General features: G+C 39.8%; 1 protein-coding gene and 2 non-coding genes across 5 annotated transcripts in view; 2 read left to right on the top strand and 1 right to left on the bottom strand.

Moving 5' to 3' along the window:
- The window catches only part of gjc1 (gap junction protein gamma 1), a 45,169-nt gene extending 19,435 nt beyond the window's left edge, over window positions 1–25,734 (top strand). For 2 of the 3 annotated variants that reach the window (XM_059348950.1, XM_059348951.1), the window contains one exon: window positions 24,007–25,734. In XM_059348950.1, the coding sequence (XP_059204933.1) occupies window positions 24,061–25,518 (1,458 nt within the window). In that variant the 5' untranslated portion in view covers window positions 24,007–24,060 and the 3' untranslated portion in view covers window positions 25,519–25,734. Of the gene's footprint in view, window positions 1–16,673; window positions 16,788–24,006 lie in introns of those variants that run through there. The other variant, XM_059348952.1, reaches the window with a different exon arrangement.
- Window positions 10,375–10,446, top strand: trnac-gca (transfer RNA cysteine (anticodon GCA)). Its single transcript has one exon. It is a non-coding gene; the product is annotated as a tRNA-Cys (tRNA).
- On the bottom strand, window positions 13,833–13,904 carry trnac-aca (transfer RNA cysteine (anticodon ACA)). Its single transcript has one exon. It is a non-coding gene; the product is annotated as a tRNA-Cys (tRNA).
- Window positions 25,735–27,373: the final 1,639 nt, after the last annotated feature.

Raw genomic sequence — 27,373 nt, 5'->3', positions numbered from 1 at the left:
TCTGATTTAAGTAGCTTGTTGCCGGAGGGTGAAAGCCACATTTCATTACACAATGCTAATTAATTTTTGCAGGGAGTCATGCGTGCTTCTAACTGATTGACTCATTGTCACACCCTAAATAGATGTCCACGACTCATGCTCTAAGTGCCAATTTCACGCTAGCTACAGGGGTGGAAGTTAAGCTATTAACTTGTTTAAAGTGAAATGTCAGGTGCCAAGAATGGGACGCCTTTAATGGGACAGCTGTTAATCAGTCACTCATTAATGTTGTTTCATTGTATTACGTCCTCAGGGACCTGTTTGTGATTTATGTTCTATTAATACCTCACTTTCAGTGTGTTCGTCATCTCGATGGTGAGCGTTGACATTGTCAGCCCTGACAAAGCAGAGGGAGATGAGTGCAGTTGGCAGGTCTCAGGTCTCAGGTCTGCTTTGGCCCGAGACAATGAGCTTCACAGTAAATCCGGGCTTGTGTACAGGACCAACCTAATGCTCTTACGTCCCCCTTCATCTTGTTCCCTCTGTCCTGCTTTACCTCGCTTAACCCATTTGTCTCTTTGCCATGCTTCCCAGGCGACTCTCCTCTCTGCTCAATTCTAGCTGAGCTCTGAGACCCATTATTCATGGTCAGTCATAAATCACAAATATAATCAGCCCCTGCACACATCAGCTGCCAGCGAAGAACCTCTGAGCACAAGGAATCAATCTTATCAATAAGTGAAGAAATTGTGTGTTTTTGTGAGTGTGTGTAGTAGTAATTGACCCTGGTGTTGAAGTCTGTAAATCTTTTGCTCTGTGGGGGGTTTCTCCTGCTTGTTAGCAGTTTACTTCACATCACTGCTGTGCCTCACTGAAAGCATACAAAATACTCTATCAGATAAGAGCCAGAAGGACTGGACCACACAAACACAAAATATGTGAATTTTAAACTTAGCACATTAATATTCTTGTCACAGCTAAATTGAAATTAAACATCATCATTCCGCCCTTGTTAGAAAACCATGATTTGTTCCAAAAAGCCCAAAGCTAGATTGTTGCAGCATTAAGTTGACACCAAATAGACATTAATTACTTCTTCTATACTTTTTCTATGCTGAGCTAAAATCTTTTGTTAACCCTTTGCTTCATCTTAGAATTGCCCTTGGTTTGGAGTGCTCCTTCAAAATAAGAGAAAGTGTGAAAGAATTAGCTGTTACTTGCGGCTGACCATTTATTCATAAAATAAGATTAAAGATAAGATTATTTTTTATTGGACAGTTCACAGTGAAAAAGCAGACAGGAAACTGCACCCACTGTTATTATTCAGCTACCAAGGTGCTCTGAAACTATTTATAACAACAAACAATTAGGGTTTTGAGTACCCCCTTTATTCATCTTCTAGTGATATTCAATAGATGACCATAATCATTTGTTGCTCTATCACCCTGTGGTATGTAAATATTTTTTTCTCAGTATTGAAAAATACAAGGATGAAAAAACTTTTTTTTTTTAGAGAAAAAGAAAGGAGTGGCTGTATGGTCTTTTTCAGGCTTTTATTTTGTGTTCCTACATGTTTTCATGCTTACATTTCTTTTTAGTGATAAAGTGAGTTTTTCATTATAATGTCCCCTTAAGAATTTGGACATATGAAAGCACAGTCGCATGTGGTTTGAGTTGGAATTAAGCTGGCTAAGAATGTGATTTATACTTCAAGCTTTATAAAGCAAACAAAACCCGGTCAGTTTTAAACCAGGAAGACAAAAGTTATAAATCCATACTCTCAAACTTCTCTCACTTAGGTTTTAAAATAGTTTTATTTTGAGTGAAACACTCCGTATGCAAGCCTTATAGTTTAGCCGTGTCTTTGTTTGGAAAATGTTATCTCCTCTGTTTGCTTCTCAGTGGCTGCCATGGACACTCATAACAGAGCTATGCACATAAAAACAGTGCAAAGCTCCACCTTCTGCTCGTGCGACAGGACAAGGTTAAAGTGGCACTTGAGTTATATGTATACAGTTTTTGGGAGCATTTGGAGTTCAACTTGGTAGCCATTGAGCTGATGTTAGATGTACTTCTCTACATCACATTCAACACAATTTTGGTTTGAGTACAGAACAAAGAAAGGGTTAGTGGTGAAGGGGGCACCCAGATTGAACTGGGGACTTCTTGATCTGCAGTCAAATGCTCAACCTCTGAGCTATACCCCCTACACAATAAATGTCACATCTGATATCAACATATCTTACATTATGAATGTAATGTCAGCTAGACTTCATACTTCAAAAATTGCATTTTTTTACTCCTTTTCATAGACCAAACGATTCATCGAGAAAATAATTATATGAATCGATATTCAGTATACTACATGCTGTAATCAAGGTCAAACCTGTTCTTCAATATCAATGAAAAACAGCTTTTTTCACTAGGTTTTATGGTTGGGTTTTATAGCTGGTTACTGGCCCACAGGCATCGTACTGTATATACATGACCTCCAGCTTGGAATGAACCATTACTCTCATCCTGTGGCATGCAGTGTATGTGATGTTTAAAGAGAGCCTGTCCTTATGGTCCTTCGTGGATGATGTTGATGAAGAGGAGGAAGTGGAGGTTTTGGAGAGGGGGATGGGGATGGAGAACAGTAGCGAGAGCAAAATGAGGGAGGTTAGCGGTAGGGTGAGGGTGTGCTGTGATTTGTGGGGGCGGGTAGCGAGGGCCCACAGGGAGGGAGGTGGGGGATGGTGAACACGGATACTAGTGTTCCAAGCCCCCCCCCTGCTTTTTGATATTATAATATATCTATACTGTGAGCTGGCTTGTGAGCAAGCTCCATTTTCTAACCTTAGTGCCAGACTGAATGGGGGTTTTGCATGAGAGCTTTGTCTCTGCACAGCACTCAGTGCCATGGGCTGAAACAGGGCACTCCATTCATGCACTCTGTCTGATTTTGTCTCATTAGACTGTGGGCGCCATGCGTGTTTAGCTCCCTTTGTGTGTTTAGGTGTACATGCATGCCTGTTTGTTTCTGCAGAGTGTGAGAATTGATTGCTTCGCTTGCAGGGTTTTCCTCTGGAACATATGTGTGCATCAGGGGTAGGTCAGCATCTGTATCCATGTTTTTGTTTTTTTTCGCCCTGTGTGCTTTGACAGAGGATGACAAAGGATAAGACCTCATACCCTGGAAGGAGGGGTGGGGACTGCTCTCTCCGAATTCAGTCAAGATTTTCCCGCCCTCGGGCCAGTTGTGAAACCAACACACGCTTTGATGGCCGTGTTACTCTCGTATTCGCCTCGTCCAAAAACAGCTCCTAACGGTGCGACCCTGATTTTAGAGGGCCGCTCCGAATCCTTGACCCGGAAACGTGGTTTTTGTTTTCACTTCATAGAAATGTTGAATTGCAACATGCAGAGGGGGAATGAGTGTGTTTGAAACGCACCATCAGCGCTCTTCTTGGAGTCATCTCGCATCAACATTCTGCTCTTTGTATCTATCAGTCTTTCAGACAGCAGAATGGCCCCTACAGTGTAGACTGAGGCTGAAAGCTGCAGCTGCTGCACACACTGAGCAGAGGCAAGGGACAGCACTCCCCCTGCTCCTCCACACACACACACACACACACACACACACACACACACACACATATACAAAGAGAGAGAGAGAGAGAGAGAGAGAGAGCTGCTCCTCCCTGTTTGTCTGATGTTTTGCTTTGCTTTAATAGCAAGACTGATGCCATTTAAATCTTTCGCTTCAATTCACTCAATGCAAATCCAGCTGCATAAGTGGGTTACCACAAACACATAGGCACGGACAGTAAATGCAGCAGGCCTTTACAGCCAGTTCAACTTCATTTATGCTTATGTCACATTTATCAAACGGATACATTAACCAAGCGTGAAAGGGTCTGCAAAGTAAATAAAAAAATAAAACAACGTGAAGATTGCTGAATTTTGAAAAAAATCATTTAGCATTTCAATATCAGTGTGCACTCATTTCTACATCCAGAATTTCAATTAACAGATTAACATTTTATATCTCACATGACCTTGATATATTTTGCATCAGCAGGGTTGTGTGTAACAAATGGTAATTATTGTTGTTAGGTAACATTTCTGTCTTGGTTTCATGTATGCAGTGATTTGGACTCAACTGCATGTCAGATGGAACTATTGCACTTTTTACTATGCTGTATCTAACTGACAGCTGCTCACACTTAAAAATGTATCATGTCTTATAACATAAATATGTCTTATAACATAAAACATTGTTAAAGATAAACTGTTATAATGTGATAAATTATATTGTTATAGCATCAAATTATATTGTTGTAGCATCATGCTGTAACATGAAAACATAGCATATTGTTTTCATGTGAAAGTCATGTTTTATTGAGTACATTATGCAGAGAACAGACAGGAATATGGCTAATTTACCCAATTTAAATGTATTCTACTTCCTGCTTGGCTTGAGAGATGGCAAGATTCTGCTGCTATTGGCATGTGGCCAATTAATGTGACATAAGATCATAATTAAATACATTTATGAGGCATAATTGTTTCTTTTTATTCACTTAATGAACCAGGTTTGCTTAGAAAATTAGGGTGATCTTAAATAATAATGATCCAACATTAAAATATGCAGTACATTATAATAAGACAGAACATTGTGCATTACTTTTGGACTTTTTGCTGGCAATTAGGCATTTTCACATTCTATTATTACTACTTTCAGGTTAGTAAAGCAAAAATATCTGAGTACTTTTTTCACCAATGATGATTGTAATCATGTGCAATAGTTTTAGATATTTCTATAAATCGCCAGTGTCATAATATACTAGCCACTACTTAATGTTTTTTGCTCTTAAATAATCACATTTTGTGTCATATAAGCTAAAAGAAATATATGCACAAACATGCTTCTACTTCCCATATGTACATACATAAGCAAAAGCAAATCCAACTTGTACTCTCCAATTCCCAGCACAAATGGATCCAGTGGATGATGGTAATTTTGGAACCAGCTGTGGTATTTATACATATTTGGGATGTTATTTAAAGAAAGCTTCCTCTCCTTCATCCGTCTTCCCTCTGCCCGGCTTTTCAGCTCCTGCCGTATTAAAGATACGCCGCTGTAAATGAAGTCATCCCTAATCCCGTATGTGCTGTACGGCCTCACTGACGAAGACTCATGAAGGTGAAAGTGCTGTGTGATTTGTTGGATATTATTAGCATGGTAATAAGGTCTTAGAAGACACGGAAAGAGAGGGAGCGGCACACGCTGTGCATCCAGGTGTGTGATATTTAGCAGCAGCCGCCGCCTCAGGAACGGATCCGTCAGACAAGTGAACACACACTGTAATGAAAGACTGGCCACTTCCCTGGAGAATGTGAATAATATGAATAAGAATAACACATATGTACAGTAGTCTGTGAGCCCACACAAACACATGCACACACAAACACACATTTCCTCTGCCCTCTAACTCTGTCACCAAAGGCAAAGGTGCTTTGCCGCACATGCACCTACACATGTAGACACACAAACACACACACACACACACACACACACACACACACACACACACACACACCCACACGTCGAATACGCTCCATCCCTGCCTGAAGACACAACAAGAAACATCTAATTCTGAGTCACTCTCAGCCTGACTCACACCCAGACACACACACACACACACACACTTAGACACAACTACAGAGCAGCTTTTTCCCTCAGGATCACTTTGCTTTACCAATGCCCTTTAACTTGGTTACTGGGACAAATTTTATCTCTAATTCATCATATATTGTATACGCTTACTAAGTCAATACACACACAAACACTGCCTTCATTCACACACATCCTCCGACTCCTCCTCCTCAGCCCTCCCTCCCTCAGCTCCTTCCTCCTTCCATTTTTCCTTCCTTCTCTAATGAGTCTCTGAGCACGCAGGTGAGCTTGAGCCCGAGGAGGCGATCGCGGCGTGTTTCCACGTGTGCATGTGAGTCTCGGCATGCATGATCATGGACGATAACGTACACATGCTCACCATCCGTTCACCTCAGGTTAACTCTGTCTCCTCGCCACTAATTAGAGATGAGAATCTTAGAGGCTGATGAGTGAAGGACTTTTGATGGCAAAGCATGAAATGAAGTGTGGCTCAGTCCTGCTGCTGTGCGTGTGATGGAGATATCTCAAGGAACAAGTGCAGTTCAAAAGAAAAGGGATAGAAAAATAAATTAAATGCACAGACTAAGAAAAAACAATTTACTGCAAACTATATTATCAGTTCTCATAATATTATGCGAGAAAATGGATTACTGCGAGGGGGCATCAAGAGTTGAAGTGGAGACCTCTTGATCTGCATTTAAATGCTCTGCCACTGAGCTTTACCCCCTGAGTGTAATTTGAAATGTAATAGCTTGTTGGAGTTGATTTGTTGTGCTCCAGTAAAAATGGTATTTAACATAAACTCGATGACACTTGTTCTTTCACTTTACAAAGTAGTATTTTTACAGACCATCACCTTTTCAACTGTCCTAAAGCCTACCATGCACGGTACCTTTTTTTCAGCACAAACTAAGCTCTACGTCTTATCATTTAGTTCATTTAAGTATAAAGCTGACAGAAACACCCTCAAAACACAAAACACAAAAAATGACAGAACAATAGGAATAGGAATGAACAAAGTAATAATTACTTATTTTCTTATTTATTATGCACTAAGAAAAAAAACAATTTACTGCAAAGTATATTATCAGTTCTCATTTTATTATGTGAGAAAATGAATTACTTTGAGGGGACATCCAGAGTTGCACTGGAGACCTCTTGATCTGCAGTCAAATGCTCTGCCTCTGAGCTTTACCCCCTGAGAGCAACTTCACATTTAATAGCTTGTCAGAGTTAATTTGTTGTGCTCCAGTAAAATTATATTCAACAAAAGCAGTTATGATACTTGTTCTTTTACTTTACAAAGTACATTTTTTTTGCAGATCATCACCTTTTGAATGGTCCTTAAGTCACATACAAGGTACTCTTTTTTTTTTTTTAGCACAAACTAAGCTCTAAGTCTAAGTCTTGTCATTATGTTAATTTAACAAAGTACAAAGCTGACAGAGCCCCCAATAAAAAATAAATTAAAAAAACAAGAAAAATGTCTGGGGCATATAGGAATTTACTCAATAATGATCCCAAATAAATAATCTCATGTATTAAGTATCACATTTTATACACATAAATGCAGCTGATAAATGTATTATAACTAGTATAATGCAGTCTGTTTACACATGCAGTGATGTAAAGTTAAAAAATGTACATTTTGGACATTACAGTGGATCACTGGTAGAGCGTACACTGAGTACTTGCCGTGGTGGATCAAGGTTAGAATCCAGGTTTAGGCCCTGTTCCTGCATTTCTCCCCCTTTCATTTTCTCTGTCACTTTCCAAAAACACCCAAATAATACTCTTTAAAAATGTATGTTTAATACTGTACAGTATATATAATATTAGATAATATGATATCACACAATAAAATATATTTATTTAAAAAATGCTTAGTGTATTCTCTAATGAAACAGTCTGACTCAAGTTTGAAGCAATACATTTTAGAGTACATAAATACAAATGAATGTAGCATTCCAATGTGTATTACTAACAGAAGAGGTGCTGAGAGTTCTTTATCTGCAGCCACATGTTCCAACTCTGAGTGTGACTGCAACAATATAAGTTAATATAAGTACACTGTACGGTGGTGAGATGCAGGGCTCTTATATATACATTAATCTTATATTACTTGGACAACAAATTAAACCTGAGAGACATAGCTAAATGGAAAATGGACAGCAGAGATTGAACAAGGTTTAAAGCTGCACACTTTGAAGCCTTTTTCACAGGGCTGTAAGCTGCTCTATTGTTTGCTTTAACAGGCTGCAAAGCTGGGTCACATGTACACAGGGAAACGTTTACATTAGTAAGGAACACAGGGGGCACCCAGAGTCGAAGTGGGGACCTGTTGATCTGCATCGAAATGCTCTACCACTGAGCTATACCCCCTTACGTACATTACATTCTAGTTGTAACTTTAGCTTTACGTTATGCACCAGAGCGCCACGGTCAAAAATTAAATTGTAAAAAGTCTGGCAGCAAAGGTTGACAAACACTAACCAATAGTTTACAAAGTAAGTTAAAGTTAAAGGGCATTGGTATTATTATTATTATTTTACACATAATTTCTTGAAAAAAAATATGGATAATGTACAGTAAATCTCTGTACTCAAGTTTGACTTTTTTTTTACTTTATGTTTTACTTTGCATTCAGCAATATGATGTGTATTTTTTTAAACATATAATTCACTGTAATATTATAACATTTTTTTTAACCTTTTAATGCCATTTGCCATTGCCATGTAAAAAAAAACAGTCCCTGTAAAATAATACAGTACATTTCTAGAGTGTGCAACAAAGGTGATACATTACTGAGTCAAGAAGGAATCACCGTCACTCTCATTCACAGATATCTTAAGTTTGTAGGTTCGCTCATAATCCTCGGAATGTTTGTGTTTGATAATGAACATGTGCTTGTAGATGCTGTAACCTCTGCTCACCCTGTGCTAATGAATTTGCTCCATGCTAATTAAGAATAAAACAACTACAAGGACTTAATATTCCCAAGGACTTTTCTCGTGGTTAAGGGTGAAATGAATTGTTTAAACACTGTTGCACATGTAATGGAGATACATGGAACTTGCAGTGAACTTACACCTTACAAAATTGGCTTTTTCATTGTTTTGCTGACCGATTCAATCTAATATAATAACATTTTAGAAAATAGCTTCTTCAGAGGCCTGACTGTGAATGTGAGCGTGATCAAAATAACATAAACAAACATTACAAAAAGCATGAGTAAACATATATAACAAAGTAGTTTGCTGTTTTCCTCTGGCATGCAATAATAGACTTCCTCAAACTGCATGATATGGTTGGCTGGTTTGTTTGTTCATTAGTGTGCATTGTTTATGGTGTGCTATCTTTAGAATATCATCCATCCATCCCCCTATATATTAAGACAATATCTACACATGCATATGTGTGTATTCACAATTCTTTATGTGGAAAGGTTCCTGGCACATAAAACAATAAAAGAAAAGAGCTCAGTGGTAGAGCATTTGACTGCAGATCAAGAAGTTCCCAGTTCAAATCTGGGTGCCCCCTACCTATGGAAATGTATGCTGTTTATTGCATTCTCTATGTTTAAGCTGGAATGTCTCAAATAAAACTAGCAGGAATTTGAGTCCTGACACTGAGATTGAGAACCACTGGCACACGACACAGAACATTATGTAACATCGCAGTCACCGGTGTCAAACCGTGTACGAGTTCTGAAAGTCTACAGGTTTCTGCTCCAGCCAGACAGCACACACACTCATACACACTGCAGGTAACTGTACTAATAAATCCCCCCCTCCCCTCTGGCTGCAGCACTAATCAGCATCTGCGATTACACAGTACTAAATAAACTCTTCGGAAACATGCTGTGTAACCTGCAGTGAATTGATTCACTGTTTCATTTGAGGCAACAGTTTGTGCAGGAGAATCTGCACTTAAACAGAAGCGTAAACTATGTCTTATCGACTTAATTTGGCCGTACAGGTGGCCCAGTTGAGCAGGCATGTTTTCTTCTGCTGCTGCATTTATTCTGGCTCATGGAAATCCTGCTTGTGGAATTTGCTTTCCCAGAATAGAATAGATAGGTATTCCAGTGCTTCTCCAAACACCTTTGAGCTATACCTCCTCATTACAACTTGTCAGGTCTCGATTTGGTCTTAAATAATAGTGCAACTCTACCTCAAACAGTATACTTTTTTTTAATTTCCCTTTTATTCTCTTTGAAGTTAATAATGTGTTTTCATGTCCTTGTTAGTATGACAGTATTTTTGACCTATGATAAACGCTTTATCACTTCAGGTCGACTCATTTCCTCCATGCTTATTATAACCAAAGACTGCCTGTAATTAAAGTCTTTTTCAGCTAATATGATGCGTGACTGTTGGGCCAGCTGTAGATGCACAATGTCAAGCAACCTTAAAGGAATACAGGAATTACAACCTTTTTAACTTCCCAGAATTCCAACTTTAGAATCCAATGGACTATTTCTTTTTTGCTAAGGCAGCAACATCATTTTGAAATCAACCAAATAATGTTTAAATCAATAAAAAATGTCCCATTATTGATTTATTTAGTAAATAGCTGTTTAATTAGTTGGATGATGTACAGAAAGCAGGTCGTTTTTGTGAAATGAATCCCTTCAAGGTGATTCAAGACCCTGACACTAACCCTGCCACGGTTCAGTTTACAACAGTGACCCACGCACTGCACATTATAGGTTTATACCTTCATCAGTGACAGGGGGTATAGCTCAGCGGTAGAGCATTTGACTGCAGATCAAGAGGTCCCCAGTTCAGATCTGGGTGCCTACTTCCTGTCAAAACATGTTTCAATGCTACTAGTTTATCTGTTTTAAGGGTGAAATGGTTACAGGCACTTTTTAAGGTCAACTATAGAACGTAGACCAGCTGAGATCTCCACATATCTATACAAAAGATTTCTCACCAGAGCGTTGTGTGAAATGAAGCATTGTTGCATTTTAACATTACCCCCTACTAAACATTGTATAAATAAATGTGATTATAATACATTTCTTCATGCAAAGGATAGCCTTAAAGATATATACTTCATTACCACATTTATGTTACCAGATTTGTGATCTCTTGATCGAATGTTTCACCACTGAGCAACATAACATTTCTGCCTGACTTTATGAAGGAATTCTATAAGCTCTCTACCTCAATCCTTCAACAAATTTAAATAGTTTTGTATCAGTCAGTAGTTGTGTTTCCATCAGAAATTTTCCATGCACACTAAATATGACAAAAACTTGATGGAAACACCAAAATAAAATAAAACTTTTGAAAATAAAAGTTTTTACGCTTGCTTGAGGAGGTTTTTGTCTTTTTCAAGAAAAAGTTAATGTGCTGAACAAGAGATTGAAGCATTTTTTCTGAATGAGTAGCGAATGAAGTGGCAAACATTTAACCCACATGACTGATCAGCTGTTTCCGCTCTGATATGAAAGAACAATTATAAGTTGCCATATTGAATCCAATTCCTGAAGACTTCTCACCATTTCATCTCGTGGGGGGCCAAAGTTGTCCGATTGGCAACCTCTTTTTTTGTTGTTGATTTTTCTCTCCTTCTTCCACTGTTTACTGACAGATTAGCCTACAGCAACACATTACACTGCCATCTTCTGACCAAAGTACGCTTATGCAGCTTTGTTCATTTGCTCTAAACCATTATAAAAAACATCCCTATTTTGCTTTTGCTTAAATGCAAAATTTTGCTTCAAAATTGGCTTCGACTTTAATACAAACAAAGCAACTGAATGAATGAATTGACCTACAGTGCTTTCTTACTGAGTCTGCTCACACACAAAAAACAAACATCTGTACTATCACTGTGTAAATTAGGGAGGCAGCTAGAGTTGAAGAAGAGACCTCCTGACCTGCTGTCAGATGTTTGGCCTATGACTTACACCACTGGATGTAATGAGGCTAAATAGAGTCCATACATTCATTCCAATGGAAGCTGCTCTCCATTCCAAACATCAAGAAAGACTCTTGCTCTTGGTTTTTCTCTTGGTTTTTCTCTTCATGCATGATATGTTTCTTTCTCTGGCTTTTAATATTTTATTTTTCATCAGTCCTTCTCACAGTTTATCCTGAACTACCTCTGATATTTAGAGCACAGACACACAGTAGTTTAACAGAGAAATCAGGAGGCTGTCCCCACTTTTATGTTTACCCCACAAGCGTAGTTTACAGTAACAGCGCCTGTGACTTTGCATGTCAAATATGTAGACAACGTCAAGAGTTTCCTTAACCCTTTCATGCACAACATGGGTCTAAAGTGACCCGACTGAGTTTTATATTCTATATCTTTGCAATAAATTAATTTTATCATTCAGTATTCCAGGTTTTCCTCAATTAGTTTGTTTCTGATCATCATACATCCTAATTTTATGTTTTCCTTTATACATTTTTTTTTTAAATCCCTTTTTGTGTCACTACCCTTCTAATGCACATGGGTCAAAAAAGACCCAAATCCATTTTTAATGTTATTTCATGTATGGCTGAGTGTTTCTATTATACATCTTTGAAATAAATATCTACTTCATCATTTATTATTCCATGTATTTAGTAAATATCTTGGGGTTGTTGTTTTGTTTTTTAGCACAAATCGTCCTTTTTATCTTTTCCTTTCCTACTTTTTGAACAAGCACAGCTGTTGTACTTCTACTTCAAGTTTATAAACATGGGTCAAAAATTATCCGTATGCATTTATAATAGAATTATATAATAATAGAAATTCACAGCTCAGCACAGCTCCCTTTACACATCTGGAACAGTCAGTCAACTTTCAGGTCGTAAACTTGGAAATTACTGACTTCACATTGATGAGGACTGTGCTGTCGTCTTTAAAAATGTTTCCAAAGAAGTTAAACTTTTTCCATGAAATCCCCATTTCATGATGGCTATGCTGTCTCTGGCTTAATGCACATTAATAACAACCCATCAGTCCACTACTCTGGAAATTGAGAAATTGCTGTGATGGCTTGAGTGTAACCAAAAAAAGTGACAAGAAGACGTCCAACAAATCTGTCACTCATGCCACTTCTTAAAAGCGATTTGATGCTTACATGGACGACACGCTGTTAAATGAGCAAAATTAGTTTGGTTTATGCAGGCAGGCTGAAGGATTATGGGAGTTTAGAAACCCCAGATCTCCTAAATCCATCTTTGCAAGTCCATTTAATGACATGCTGATGTATAAATATTATTTGAAGGCTGTTTATATGCACAGAATATCAAATGTTTCAGCCAGAAGATTGTGAGCGTGTTTATAAGTTCAAATGTCAAACAGTGAAACTTTAGCTCTTTTGCTGTGAAGTGGTACGAATAATAAGAGGTTTCTCTGCAGCATAATCTGACATGATCCTCATGCTGTCTGCATGTATCATTGTGTATGTATTTATATGTAGTCTGTGTAATCTGTTAAATGACACACACCTTTGTTAATCAATTTAATGCTGTTTCATGTAGTCCTAGTGTTTAGATGATGAGCAGCATGGATGGAAGCCCAGATTTAAGCACTGAGGGCTGGTTAAGTTGAATGTCTTTGTTGTTATTTCTGCCAGGAATGGAAAATACAGTATATATAAATATATTATTTAAAAAATGCTATACCTGTAATCTGGAATTTCTCAGGTGCTACCAGTCTACACAAAGTCATCTCTATATCTTGTCTCAGCTGTATTTAATAAAGGGTAAAGCGTTTATATTACAGTGTCAGAGTCAAACATTTGCACTGAATTACTTTACAGAATTTCAGGATTCTTGTTTTTAAAGCACCTTATGTTCTTGCACTGGTATACCTGTCTCACATGCTTACGGTGTATGAACCAGTGCAGACCCTTGGGAGTTTTTTTTTCTCAAGCTGTGAGCTGCTACTCCATTTCCATTGTGCATTGTGGCAGGAGAGTCGTAATACAACTACTACCAAAAATAATAACTCTATTTCTATAGTACTTTTTAAAACACAAAGTTAAAAAGCACTTCACATTTAGAGTTTTAAGACTGATGCTTGTACAAAAACAAGTATACATCCATCTAACATCCAACCAACCATACAACCATACATGAAAATATGTGATACAACAATGAGAGTTACAGTACACGGATTAGTAACAGAAATAAATGCCTGTGTAATCCTTGCTTATTTTTTTGCACTGTAAGCTTTCTTTTAGAGGGGGCACCCAGAGTTGAACTGGGGACCTCTTGAGCTGTAGTAAAATGCTCTGCCACTGAGCTATACCCCCTCATGATCGCAATAGACAGTGCCAGTAAGAGGATGTTGTTCCACTCTGTCAGCAGAAAATGTGAGTAATAAATCATCTCTACCTGTGAGCTGGCTGTGTCTGCAAACATGACCTCGACCGTGGTGTAAACAAACACATACTCAGATTTAAAAGTGGCTTACATAGCAATTTAGTGTGTCTTATTCACAAGGTAGAGTTTGAACATGGGGTACCCAGACTTTTTATTTAGCTGTCAAAAACACTCACAGCCATATAGGAAAAAGCCTTTAGTCTGACTGGCTGCCATTATTGCTCTTTAGTATGCATGTTATAGCCACTTGTGCATCAAATCTAGTACCGTTTAATCTCTATGACTGAAGAAAGTGCTCCATAAATGAATCACATCAAAAGGAGATGAGGACATCAAATTATTCACGGTTATTACCAAGATGACATGTTTAAAAAAAAAAAAATGCATTTCATCACTTATCAACTTCACATTCATCAAAATAACATGGCAAAACTGCGATAGCTTTACATTAAAGAAAAACATATTTAACGCAAGCGGTGGACTTTGAGCGACATGATTTGAATTTAGAGAGGATTTATACCCTCTGACTTCTCAGCACATGATCTGTGAAATTTGGTGATAGCAATTGGTCCGCTCAGAGGAGAGAGATAAGAAAAGAGGCTGAGATAGCGTGCAGTCCTAATTTGAGCAACCACCACTGGTGAGTGGATTTGGACAATATCAAACGAACAACTTTTATTGTTCGTAGCGTTGCATGATTATCACTCCATGAGAGGGCATTAGGGAGGGAGCAGAGTGATGGAGAGAGGAGGGTATGCAGAGGCTAAGAGTGGTGGGGAGGATTATGATCAAGTGTCCATATATCTTCACGCAGACACTGCAGTATGGGTGGCTGACATAAAACATTTAGAAGGACCAGGGTCAGATGATTATTTGGATGTTTCCCAACTTTAATCTCAGATAGTTCAGTGTCATTTCATAACTTTAGCAACAACTTCTGTGTGAACTAGTATTATCATGTTTTTTTTATAGTTAGCAGCTCATTGGCTTTCTCTTAGAACCCAGAATCTGCTGGCATCCACAACATGCAGCATGTTGGGCATCAATTATTTGTTATGCTTTGACACATTGGACTTGGTATGAAACTCATGGCCAGCGGTCTAAATAGTACTGCAAGTACAGTCCAAATGATACTGGCTTTTTCAGGCAAATGTTAAAAGAGTTTAAGTGCATCAGTGTTTTGTACAATTCTATATTTTACACAATGTCAGTTTTGTACTTGGTACTTATGCTGGTCATGAAGCTAAGCATTGGACAAATAATGTTTAGCCAAATGCTGGCAATAATTAAAGGTCAGGGATCACTAAAGGTTAATACTATTCATCCTGAAGGGACTATGTAATGCATTCTCATCCCAACATGTCAGATACCGCTTGCTTTGGTTTTGGATGTTTCAGGGACAGTGTGTGTCTTTCCGAAACTTACATGCACAGTGGTTATATGTATATGAATATCTTGTCTGATCTCTTGTACTCGTGACACTGTTTATAAACCAGTGCAAACTTTTGATCTTTGGCATTTATATTGCAATTTTTATTCAATTATTTGCCAAGATATAGGATCGCCCATGAAGTTGTATGAATAAAATATATATAAAATATTTTATACCTCTGTCCATGAAATGACTGTGACAATGTAATTTATTCTTAACAGATAAAGTGTATATCTTCTCAATATGTTATTTATCAATCGCTTCCAAACATATCACGATGAAAATGAAACCACAATTAACAGAGGATTGTGTCTGAAGACAAAATTATTCCAACTTTATGGGCAACTGTGCATATCTGCAGTAAGATAATATGGGCCAATATATATTCAGCTCTAAGGGTCGGGTTATGACAGAAAGGAGGTTGAACTCAGTTGTACTAGCAAGAAATGACAGGTAAAGAATAAAAAAAGAGAGAAAGGGGTTCAAAACCTTGCTCCTTCCTCACCTCTGCACAGCTGGTAAATCATGAACTACGACTGAATTATCAGACACATACTCTTCTAATCCAACAATCTTGTTGTGAAAGGTTGGTGTGTTGATGTTACAAAGCTGTATCTCTAGCTCCTACTTTCTGTTTTATGAAAGTGATCTCTTTTTGGTTGCTTGTTCCATATCCAAGCTTGGTTTTTTGCCAACCAAATACAAAATCATTTACTTAGGATCTACTGAACTCAAAAGGCTGCATGTACTTCCATAATATTCTCCATTAGATTAGCCACAACGGTGTTACGAAAACATAAAGGCCAGATATCTAACTGCTCCTGAAAGCCTGGTCCTTGAGTTGAGTATCTTTAACCTCCAAAACCACATAGTTCCTCTTCCAGCCCTATCACTGTCTGTCAGTCAGACTTCTCCTCCCCTCACCCCTCCAAAGGGGGTATTAAAACCCCACCACCTCCTCCTCATCCTCATCACCACTATTCATACAAACACACACCCATCCCCATCATCCCCACCCCCAACCATGACCCAGTTTGAAAGGGGATGAGGGGGTAAAGTGAGGACCATTTTGAGTACCACGGGGGAGAGAGACAAGATGCTCTGCCTCCCTCATTCCTCTCTCTTTCAGGAAGAGCTCACACTTGGTTAAGCACACACACTGAGGCTCTTGAGAGAGAGAACGGACGCGGAGACGTATGTTTTGTTTTTAGTTTTTTTGTTGTCTGGATGCCATTGTTGATTTTGGGTCAGGGCTGTTTGATGTCAGCTGAGGTTAAGGGGTATGTAAAGGAGGCTAAGTGAGACAAGAAGACAGAGATGAGGGGCCTCAGGTTGAGAGACAAAGGACACAGTACCTGGTATCTGGGAGAGAAGGAGTAGAGTGAGTATGCTGCTTCATCTCTTTAGTTTTCTGCTTGTTTGTTGTCTGCATGTGATTGTTTTCTGTCTTTAATCGTTTGAAAGTGACTGTAAGTGACGACAAAGGACATAATCTTTAATTTGCAAAGTTCTATCAGGAAGCCACAGCTCTCGAAAAGACTAATATTTACAAGTTCTGGCGACAGTGCAATGTCTTCCTAAACTTGTTCATACTTTTTTGGGGAAACTAATATCACGAAAAAGCCAATTTACATGAATTCTTATCTCTACATGATGCTGAATAAAAGGCACAGATGCACACAGATAGGCTGCTCCTGCCTCAGAGATTCATCCTGTAACATATGGAACCAGTTTACCGTTGCGTTTTTTCCCTTCGGACACTGTTAATGAGGGAATTTTTAGTTTCCCACAATTACTGCAAGAGAAACGTTCCTTTCTGAACCAGCCTGCCTCTTGCAAAATGAAGAAGAAGTGCTCATTCATCCATCTCAGCAAGGACTTCCTCATCTCAAGATTCTCTCGCAGGCCGAGTTTCACTTTTGACCATAATGTTCAGCAGATTCTATTTTTATCCCTCACAAGTGAGGGTTTCTGAATTGCATTCCTTTATGTCATTACACGTTTTATGAGTCAGAGGCCCAAATTGGGGTGTCCTGTCGACTCAAACCTTCGGAATTTATAATTTATTTGTGTATCATGGCCGCGTGCACTGATCACTCTTCAAGTAAGTTTCATGTCTGTGTTTGTGTGTGTCTGTGTAAATACATGCACCACACAATCTGGTAGAGATTAGTGTATGAAATGGATGTGATTAACAGCTCAGATAACCTTCTGTGTGGATGAACTCAATGCAAAGTCGTCATTGGCATGTATGTTATTAATCACTTCAAGGACTTTTTTTGAACAAAGTTGCTGCACAGAAAAAAAACAGACAACCAGAAAAGTTGATAAGTAATCCATTTTTAGCTATGCTGGATTTTTTTTTGTGGTGATTTGAATATCTCTGAGTGCCTAACAAAGGAGCTTATCCAGCCTTCAGAGTAGGAGGAGGGAAACCACAATATAGGAAGCTCCCTGTGCTTTTTTAAGCTGAGTTGCTGGCGGTCGGTCTTCCACACAGCGCTTTAAAAGTAATTATCTCCACTCATATCGTGAAATAAGATGCAGAGACTGGTGACCTTTTTGTGACATACATTTTTTTGGTTTTGCATAGGGTCTTTTAGCTTCACAAAAGCTATGATTTAACCCACATATGACAATCCGGGGGGCTATCATGGACAGATGTCTGGCCAGCTACTGTGTGAGCAGATTACTTTGATCTGTGCAGTCTGTGTGGGACAAGGTGGAGACTCGGAGGGGCATCAGTGAAGCTTGAGGATGCCGCTGGCAGAACAGAGGGTGAGGGCAATGTGGCAATGACCCACAAATAAGGACAGTAGGAGGAACATCAGCCCTAACAGAACACGCTCAGAGGTCCCAGACAGTTGTCCCATAGCTCTCTGATGCTTTCGGTATGGTTTTAAAGGAAGCATGGTGACTGTCTCTGTGGTGACATTAATGAGATAATATTATAGACATTAAAATCATCCGTGTTTCTCTTGTTGGCTTGGGGTTTCCCTGAGATCAGAATCTGCTCATTTAATTATTCATGATGGCTATGGTTAAAAAAGAGGCTCACAAACTAAAGACAATATGACTCATTATGCCAGAATGCCTTTACAATTAATTATTAGCTACATTGTCATTTTTTCAGAATAAAGGGGTTTCTTCAAGCTTAACAAAGACAGTATATAAATCTCTGCACACACTGCAGCCTTATTCTCTGCAACGAAGACAGCTTCAAAGTTCTGCGGCCACCAGTTCGTGAACAGCTTTGATCGGGATCTTCACCAACTAAATTGACTAAACTTGTTGAGGATTTCTGTTAATATAAAATGGAAAAAAGATGTAGCTTCCTCACACAGGGAGATAGATATTTGTGAGGGAAGCAGCGTAATTAACTTTGCCTTGCTGCCAGCCACAAGATTCTTCTTTGCAGTAGCAACTGTTACTGTTGAATATCTTCAGTTTCAACAATAACTAATCAACAGTTTACTCCAACGTTTTGAGGGTTTATATTTGTTGTTGACAAATGTCCCTCCAACTCTATCTGGGTTTCCTGATTCTAGATATATTTTTGAGATAAAAAATATATGCAAAATAATATAATAATAATAATAATATAATATAATTTTGAATAAAATCTGACATATTGCCACAAAAAATGAAATAACAGCTCATATTTATCCTAGTAATGCCACTGAAGAGTGACCGTTATGTTATTGTTGCTTTCTAGTCTTGTGCTTCATGAGATATGTTCATATTACCCAAGCGTGCAACATGTGCTACATAGAGATTGATCGAAAACATAATATCATAAAGATAGATAGATAGATTATTTTATTCATCCCCGAAGGGAAATTATGTAGTCATTAAACATAACTGCATAAGAGACATCCTTCCTGTTTGCAGTGTAGGTTATGAACAGCTAAAAATCACTCTGCAGCACATGTTGCTCACCTGAAATTGTGGCAAAAATAAGCATTGGCACATTGGCCAAACACAAGTTAAAAATATTAAATTACGAATCAAATTTGTACCGATAACTGCAATAACTACCTTACATACGCCCTTCCACACAATATTGATATTATGCACAATAATAGTTTTGCATATATGTTTCATTTGTCTATAAATGTACATGTTGTGTGCTTCAGTTGATTAAATTTCATCTGGAGGCAAATACATTTAATAACCCTTACATAAACTCATTAGAGCTTTTTTCATACCACTTGCAGTATGCTCATTATCTAAACTGCCCATGGCCTGTTTATTAATATGAATATGGCTTTGTGTGTGTTGGTGCATGTTTATACATGAATGTCCATATATCAAGGCTTATCAGGAATAATTTAATATGCAGACAAAAAGTTCAGAGGCAGAGAGGATACTGACAGAAAGAGAAATTCCATTTTATATTGAAGAGGGCCTTTCTCAAACCAGCCCCTCCACAGTCCCACCTCGTCATGAAGTCAACTCCACTTGGAGTCACACTCACAGCTGAATGAAGCACCCTTTATTAAGGTGTAGGCTGTAATTACAGCGGCACCTCCCTCTCGCTGTTGGAAACAAAGAGAAAGAGATAGGAAAAATACAATAACAATAGTTTTAAAAAGGCTGTTTATGAGCTGCTTGGTTTTTGTAACTGTCTGCAAATATACAAAACTTTACAAATAAATTAACACATCTACTGTTTTATAGACTGGATAAGGGTATAATTAGGCCTGCCACAATAACCACAATTTGCTGGCACTGATGATGATATAAAAGCATCATAATGCGAGTATATCCTTTCAGAGAGCAATGGACTTTTAGGTGTGTGAGGTCGATGTTATCATTATTGTGACAGGCCTAGGTATACATCTTAAATACAATGTAACAATAGGTAATTAAAATCTGTAAGACAATATTAAAGGTATCTTACTTTGAGCAGTGTATGTTTGTGTTACTTTTGTATGGAGCGTGTTTCATGATGAACCTAACACAGGCTTGGTCAGTAAGCCTTTAGGGTTTTATAAGCCATTTCACTTAATGTGGCGGACCCTTCATGTGAACATAGTGGAAGTGTGTAGGGGCTCTGTATTGTCGAACATACAGTCCTCTGTATGTCCTTTGCATTGCAATTGCCAAATCTGCAAACTTTTATTGTAAAGTAGGCCTTAGATGTGTATTTTATATTTTCATATACTGAAAAAGTTGTCCATTATTTATACACAAAGGGTCAAAACACCATTTTAGTACTTTAGTAAATAAAAATGTTTTCTTTTGCAAATTTCAAATTGCATATGAAATAACCCTGTGCTATAACCCTAAAGTTTATCCTCATCACAAAGGCTTCTCTCAGTAGCTGAATAATATGTAAATGTTTATGTTTATGTTTACCAGTTGTGCCTAAAAGTTAGCATTTGTCAAGTCAAAGGGCAGTAGCTGATGCTGATGCTGAAATGTGATATACAGAAACCCGGCACACCTGTTATGAACCTTCACCTGTAGCTGCACAGGACTCCCCGAGATGATTCAAGCAGTTACAGCACAATTAAAACCCTTGTTCACCTGCAGTGGCCCCTGTCAGGGTTGAGCTTTGTCCCTAGGTGGGATCATTCCCCTGGCGTCCCTTCAGCTGGAGCGCTGCGTCCACAAGATGAGTCAGTACTGTGTAAGAGGAGCACCTCAGCTAACCCTAATGCAGTGCTCCTCATAGTCATCGTGCCTTTATTCACAGGGACATTGTGGCTCAGCTCCGCATGCTTTTTGAGGCTGTTGCACGTGCGTGTGTGTCTGCCCGTCTGTCTGTGTGCTATATCTGGATTTGAGTCCCTGTGTATCCCAAGGGATGACAGCCAGTGACTGAGGGGATCCCTCCAGTGATACTGACTGTATTTGTGACTGTCTGATTAAATTGTGAGGTTGTGATGCGGAGAGCTCACCCCTTAGGAGCTGATCTTGCTGACCTTTGACCTTGTACTCTTCTGGTAGGGCTATGAGCAATATCATGGGCTCAGATGTATCAGTGAGACTGGTGACCCGTGATTATACTGTCATGACCTTTAGGGCTGATGGCTAAAGAACCATTGATCCTGAATGTTATTCCCTTTCGTGAGTAGTCTCCTATTATAAAATCACAGTGGAATTACACTAAAGGGAGTTTCCTCATTTGCTTTTCTGAATTTGGAACCAAAGTCTGGTGTGCTTTTTGATTTTTTCATGTGGGCAGCATTTTCACCAATTTGCTGTTGACCAATTTGCTGTTGACTTTACCAGAGTTACAGACAGAAAGCCTGCCTGCTGTGTCTGTGTGGTGCTATTCGGGAGGCTGACTCACGCCAGTAACTTAATGCACGAAGTCAGCTTCTTACCCCTAACTGCCCCACGAGCTCCGCAGACATAAATTGGATGAGAAGGCAAAATGCCAGGTTATATGTGGCTGAGTATTAGACTCCATCCCAGGCACACAGCTGCCTGGGCTGGAGCGTCTCTCCTGGTCAGGAGGGAGTACGACAGTTCCTGGTGCACAAACTACCCAAGAACTCTACAAAGTCAATACAAGGCTTCATCGAAGGCCACACTGGAGTTCATCTACAGTTTGTCTAATGCATAAATATGCAAGTAAAATAGCTAGGTCTCTGGATAACTGGTTTGACTTTATATATAAATAATCTCTCAAGGCCCTTAATCAGTTTTCTGTTATTTGTTGTATCTTTTTATATGGGAAAATGTGTCCACTATTTCAACATATTTTATCTGTTGCCTGCGATATAGTACTGTATTGTTCTGCTTTTATTCGCCTCTGTTAGTGAAAATTCTTTGAAATAGGCTATAGAGCTAATAAGTCATTATCATAATAAAATAGTGTCCCTGTTATATCACACCCATGATAATTGTGAAACGAAAAGATTATTGAGTGTTTTTCTAGAGCAACACTGTGAATTCAGAAACACATTTGATGCCCTCACACAATTTCTAAAGTCTAATTAACATCCCAAAGATTGCAAAAATACCCAAAAACATTTTTGCGTAAAACATTTAAAAGCAGAATAACCTTACCATTATATTAAATCAAAGCACTTTAACCTTTGTAGCCGACTGTTTGTCTGTGACTGAATCTGGTTATTATTGTCAAAAGAACTGTGCAGCACACTAACAGTTATGTAAAGAAATGCAATGATGTAATGGCGTAAAAGTCAGACAGAGCCTGACCATGGAAGGACACTGCTATGACTCTGTGTGCTTGTGGCAGCCTGTCGCTCTGCTCCGGCCATTTGCTGCTTACTCATACATGTCGGTCACAAACGTTCACAGTTAGTAATCTCACAAGCTCCCACCGCTTAGTCTGATAGTGCATAGTTATGGCTTCTTACTGTATGTGGGTAATATGCGTACTGGAGTGTGCATGTACTCCCAAAGGATTCCTGACATCCACCTCCTGTGTCTCAGGCATGTCCTTATATGGTCACAGTGATCAATATGACACATGTTTCATGGCAAGCCTTTTTCAAAACATTTCCGCCTTCCCTGCTCCTAATGGAGACACAAAGCAGAGGGCTGGGAGCTCCTGCTCGTCTCCTCCAGTTAAATTTCCCCACTTGCTGCATCTGCAGCTCGCTCCGACTAAGCTCTCAACCTGCTTGGTAAGGATCTTGTCCCTGGAAGCCCTTTAAACCCCAAACTAAGCTAGTATTCATGGTTGGATTTTCCTCTCAGTCTAGCTGACAATAAGCCATGCACTATTGCGGCTTCATAAGGGGGAAAGTTCTGTGGAGGTGTCATACTCATCCCCCAAAGCCGCCCTGAGGGACAGCAGTGTTTGGGTTCAGCTCCACTGCCTGAGCTAATGTGGGTCTGCTGTCTGTCTCCCCGCTCCAACGGTTTGTGCCTAGCCACCTGCTGATTCTGCTGGTTTGGATGGGCTGCCTGGAGCCCAGACCTAACCTACATAGGCAACATGTCCCTCTTCCGAAACTGTGCTCAACTACACACACACACACACACACACACACACACACGCATTTGCGCATAAGCGCAGCACAATGCTATTTACCTCGCAACCAGAACAAACCAGTCAAGTTAATACAATCCTGAAAACTGCACCTCACACAGAAGAAGGCTCACTAAGAGGATTTATTCTTCAAAAAGAGATAGGCTGTTAAATAAAGTGAGTGTGTATTTGGCGATAGCAAATTCCCTATTTGGATTATTTCGCCTCCTTCTCAGTGCTGCTTGATGGTATTTTTTAATACTGATATCCTCTTTCCACCCTGTTTGGTCTTCTAATTCCCTAAAAAGCCTGAACTTGACAGCAACCTCACTGTGGCAATGAGCTCAGTGTGTGTGCATTTGTGCTGCAAAAAGCAACAGATCAAATTACGGATATATTGATTGCATGAGCTCAGAGAGGAACACTTATTTTAATTAAGGCAATTATTATGTCACCCCTTTTCCCATCTTGCTACTGAATTTTGCATAACTGATGCGATTTCCATAGGGATAAAAGTCTAGAAAATCATACTCCTTGCTTGCATCACATTTTGAAATTTCCATTATTCTGAAGATACTGTGAATTCATACTGTCTTCCTTTTTCTCCCTCTTGTCTTCCCTTTTCCTCCTCCTTTACTTTCTCTAGAGTCTGTGAACAGGTGAGAGAGGGACACTGTCTGCCCCACTGTCCAGCGACACAATGAGCTGGAGCTTCCTCACGCGGCTGCTGGAGGAGATCCACAACCACTCCACCTTCGTGGGGAAGCTGTGGCTCACCGTGCTCATCGTCTTCCGCATCGTTCTCACTGCCGTTGGGGGAGAGTCCATCTACTACGATGAACAGAGCAAGTTTGTCTGCAACTCGGGCCAGCCTGGCTGCGAGAATGTCTGCTATGATGCCTTTGCCCCTCTATCTCATGTTCGCTTCTGGGTCTTCCAGATCATCTTGGTGGCGATGCCTTCTCTAATGTACATGGGCTATGCTGTCAACAAGATTGCACGATTGGATGAAGCCAAAGGAGGAGCCGGTGCTGCTGCAGTTAGAACAGGAGGCGGGGGCTACACACACAGGAAGCCCAGGAAAATCTGCTTTGGAGCACGGCAGCACAGGGGCATCGAGGAGACCGAGGAGGACCAGGAGGATGATCCCATGATCTATGAGGTGCCAGAGATTGAGCCCCCCAAAAGGCCACGGGATCCACTACAACCTACACCCAGACCCAAGATCCGGCATGATGGCCGCAAACGTATTAGAGATGAGGGGCTGATGCGGGTCTATGTTTTGCAGCTAGTGACTCGTACACTGCTAGAAGCAGGCTTTCTTGCAGGCCAGTATTTGCTGTATGGGTTCCGTGTGAAGCCGGTGTTCGTGTGCTCGGGAAAACCTTGTCCCCACAGCGTTGACTGCTTTGTGTCGCGGCCTACAGAGAAGACCATCTTCCTGCGCATCATGTATGGTGTCACTGTCCTTTGCCTCACTCTCAATGTTTGGGAGATGCTCCATTTGGGGATTGGTACCATCTGTGACATTCTTCGCCGTCGGCGCTGCCCACCTCAAGAAGATGAGTACCAGTTGGGATTGCTTGGCACCAATGGGGGTGTGGAGGGCTCAGTAGTGGGGACAGGGCCAGAGGCAGGCTCTGAGGGAGGGGTGGGTGGCGATGGGGCTGCAGATTACGTGGGTTACCCCTTCTCATGGAACACCCCATCAGCTCCACCTGGCTACAACATTGTGGTAAAGCCAGAGCAGATGCCCTACACGGACCTTAGCAACGCTAAGATGGCATGCAAGCAGAACCGGGCAAATATTGCCCAAGAGGAGCAGCAGCAATTTGGTAGCAATGAGGATAACTTTCCCACTGGAGGGGAGGCCCGCGTGGCTTTGAACAAAGACATGATCCAGCAAGCTCATGAGCAGCTGGAAGCAGCCATCCAGGCATACAGTCAGCAGCACCGGGCAGAGGAGCAGCTTGGGGACAACCAGGACGACAAGCCCCAAAGTAACATCATCCAGTCCCAGCCTCAGCCACAGTCCCAGCCTCAGAAAGAGCGCAAACACAGAGTCAAGCATGGAAAAGGAGGCAGCAGTGGAGGAGGCAGCAGTAGCAACAGCAGCAGCAGCAAATCAGGAGAGGGCAAGCCCTCTGTATGGATTTAACCCCAGAAACAGTGACATGTATTGAAACCATGTATATATTAGAGACTGGATGATGAGTTGTTGCAATCTTCTTTGGATATTTAAACACCACTGTGCCTTACATAATCCTGCAAGCTGGAGAAGTGTGTTTGTGTACTAAGGTGTGTAAAAAAAAAAAAGTTGTGATGTTGCACCTGACAAAATGTTTTGTCTGGGCGATCACTGTTTAACTTGAAACCTCACACCAACACAAACTGTAGGCTATAGTCTGGTGTTTACATGTCTTGTTCCCCTCAAATCCTGAAGCAGATCGTGACCTCTGTTGTCTTCACGTTCCTCCGTTCATAGGGATTTCAACTTACTATAGGGATTCAAAATTACTTGATAAATGATAATGAGTTCTGCTGCAAATCAGATTGATCCCAGATTTGGCTTAGCTCATTTTCTGGCCGCTCCTCTGCAAAGACACCGTCTTCAATAATACATTTGCAACTCTCTGGACATCAAAATGAAGTATCGTTATAATACAAAGGCAAAGGGATCCCATGTCATCACTAAATCCTGGCAACCTGAAGCCATGACTCCATACTGTAACAAGACTTTTAATGCAGTGAGAACATCACCTTGCTGCAGGCTTGTCATGTCCTGTGTCTGCTTTCTGTCCAGTGTTGAACACGGTGTTTTGTTGCTGTGACTTTGCATTTGACAGTGTGTTCGTCGGCTATATGTTTCCTGCTTCTCTGTTTGTTTGTTTGTTTTTAGGTCTGTGCTACACCATCTGTTGCTCAGAAATCAATGAGTAAAGCAGATTAATGTTTTATCCAGTCTACATCCGTAATCTTTTTAATGAGGTGCAAAAGAAATCCAGTTTTTATACCTTGTTCTTCAACTTCTCAGTTTGTTTCGCTGGCTCGTCATGGCAATTAAACAAGGCTGCTCAGCACTCCACTGGTGTCTCATTTGCCTTGTAGTTGACTGCCCTCTGGTGGTAACTCCCACAGGGCTTCCTTTATTGGGAAGTAGATGCCAGTTACCAATGTTAACTGCATCCAGCAACACCTTAACCAGCTGTAGTGTTTCTTTTCTATTGACAGTGCAACAAGTTCTGTGTCAGATGCACAAGGCTGTAATATCACCACGTTGTAATGGAAAAGGTTTAAAGCCATTACTATAATATAGTGAGACCAAACACTGTTTGTGTGATGCAAGTGTCAGTGCCAAGATTTAATGCTAGGCTGCCATGAAGCCTGGTTGTTTGTAGCTTTGGAATACTGTGGCCATGCTACTCCAATTGTGGAATAATGCCTATGTGAGACCAACCCTTTTGTAAACGTCATCTGTTTTTTGTATTATAGTATGTGTATTGCTTTTTGGACTGGGATTTAAAAAAGCAAACTCCAAAAAAGGAGTCAATTTTTATGTTTGAGCCAGTGTTTTATATGAAAACACTTTTTTCAATGTTTTTGTAAAATGAAGAAAAAGAAACAAGTTCTTATAACAATGAATTAGTCGTACAGATATTTATGGTTTGTGTGTTTTAAATTGCCTTCCAACTGTAAAAATGTGAAATATGACATATTATATTTTTATATGTCGGCTACGGTGACTTAATGATGTAAAGAAAAAAAGCCAGACTTTTCCTGTATGTTACAGTATCAGTATTTAATGTGGGTAGCAAATCTTTGGGCTATGTTTTATTAACAGTGTGACTCCTTTTCCAACATTCTTCTGCTGAACAGCTGTGTGTTTGAAGACAAATTGGCTAATGGAATCAGCTGGGAAAAAGAAATGAAGTGCCAAATTATTCTAACCATTCCAAGCTTTGCCCATAGTGGCTTCCCAAACAAGCATCAGTTCATTTTATGAGGAAATTGGG

This window comes from Centropristis striata, chromosome 13 (genome assembly GCF_030273125.1).
Source record: "Centropristis striata isolate RG_2023a ecotype Rhode Island chromosome 13, C.striata_1.0, whole genome shotgun sequence".
NCBI classification, from domain to species: domain Eukaryota; kingdom Metazoa; phylum Chordata; class Actinopteri; order Perciformes; family Serranidae; genus Centropristis; species Centropristis striata.
The sequence above is the reverse complement of the archived record's forward strand: the minus strand, read 5'-3'. Positions and strand labels throughout refer to the sequence as shown.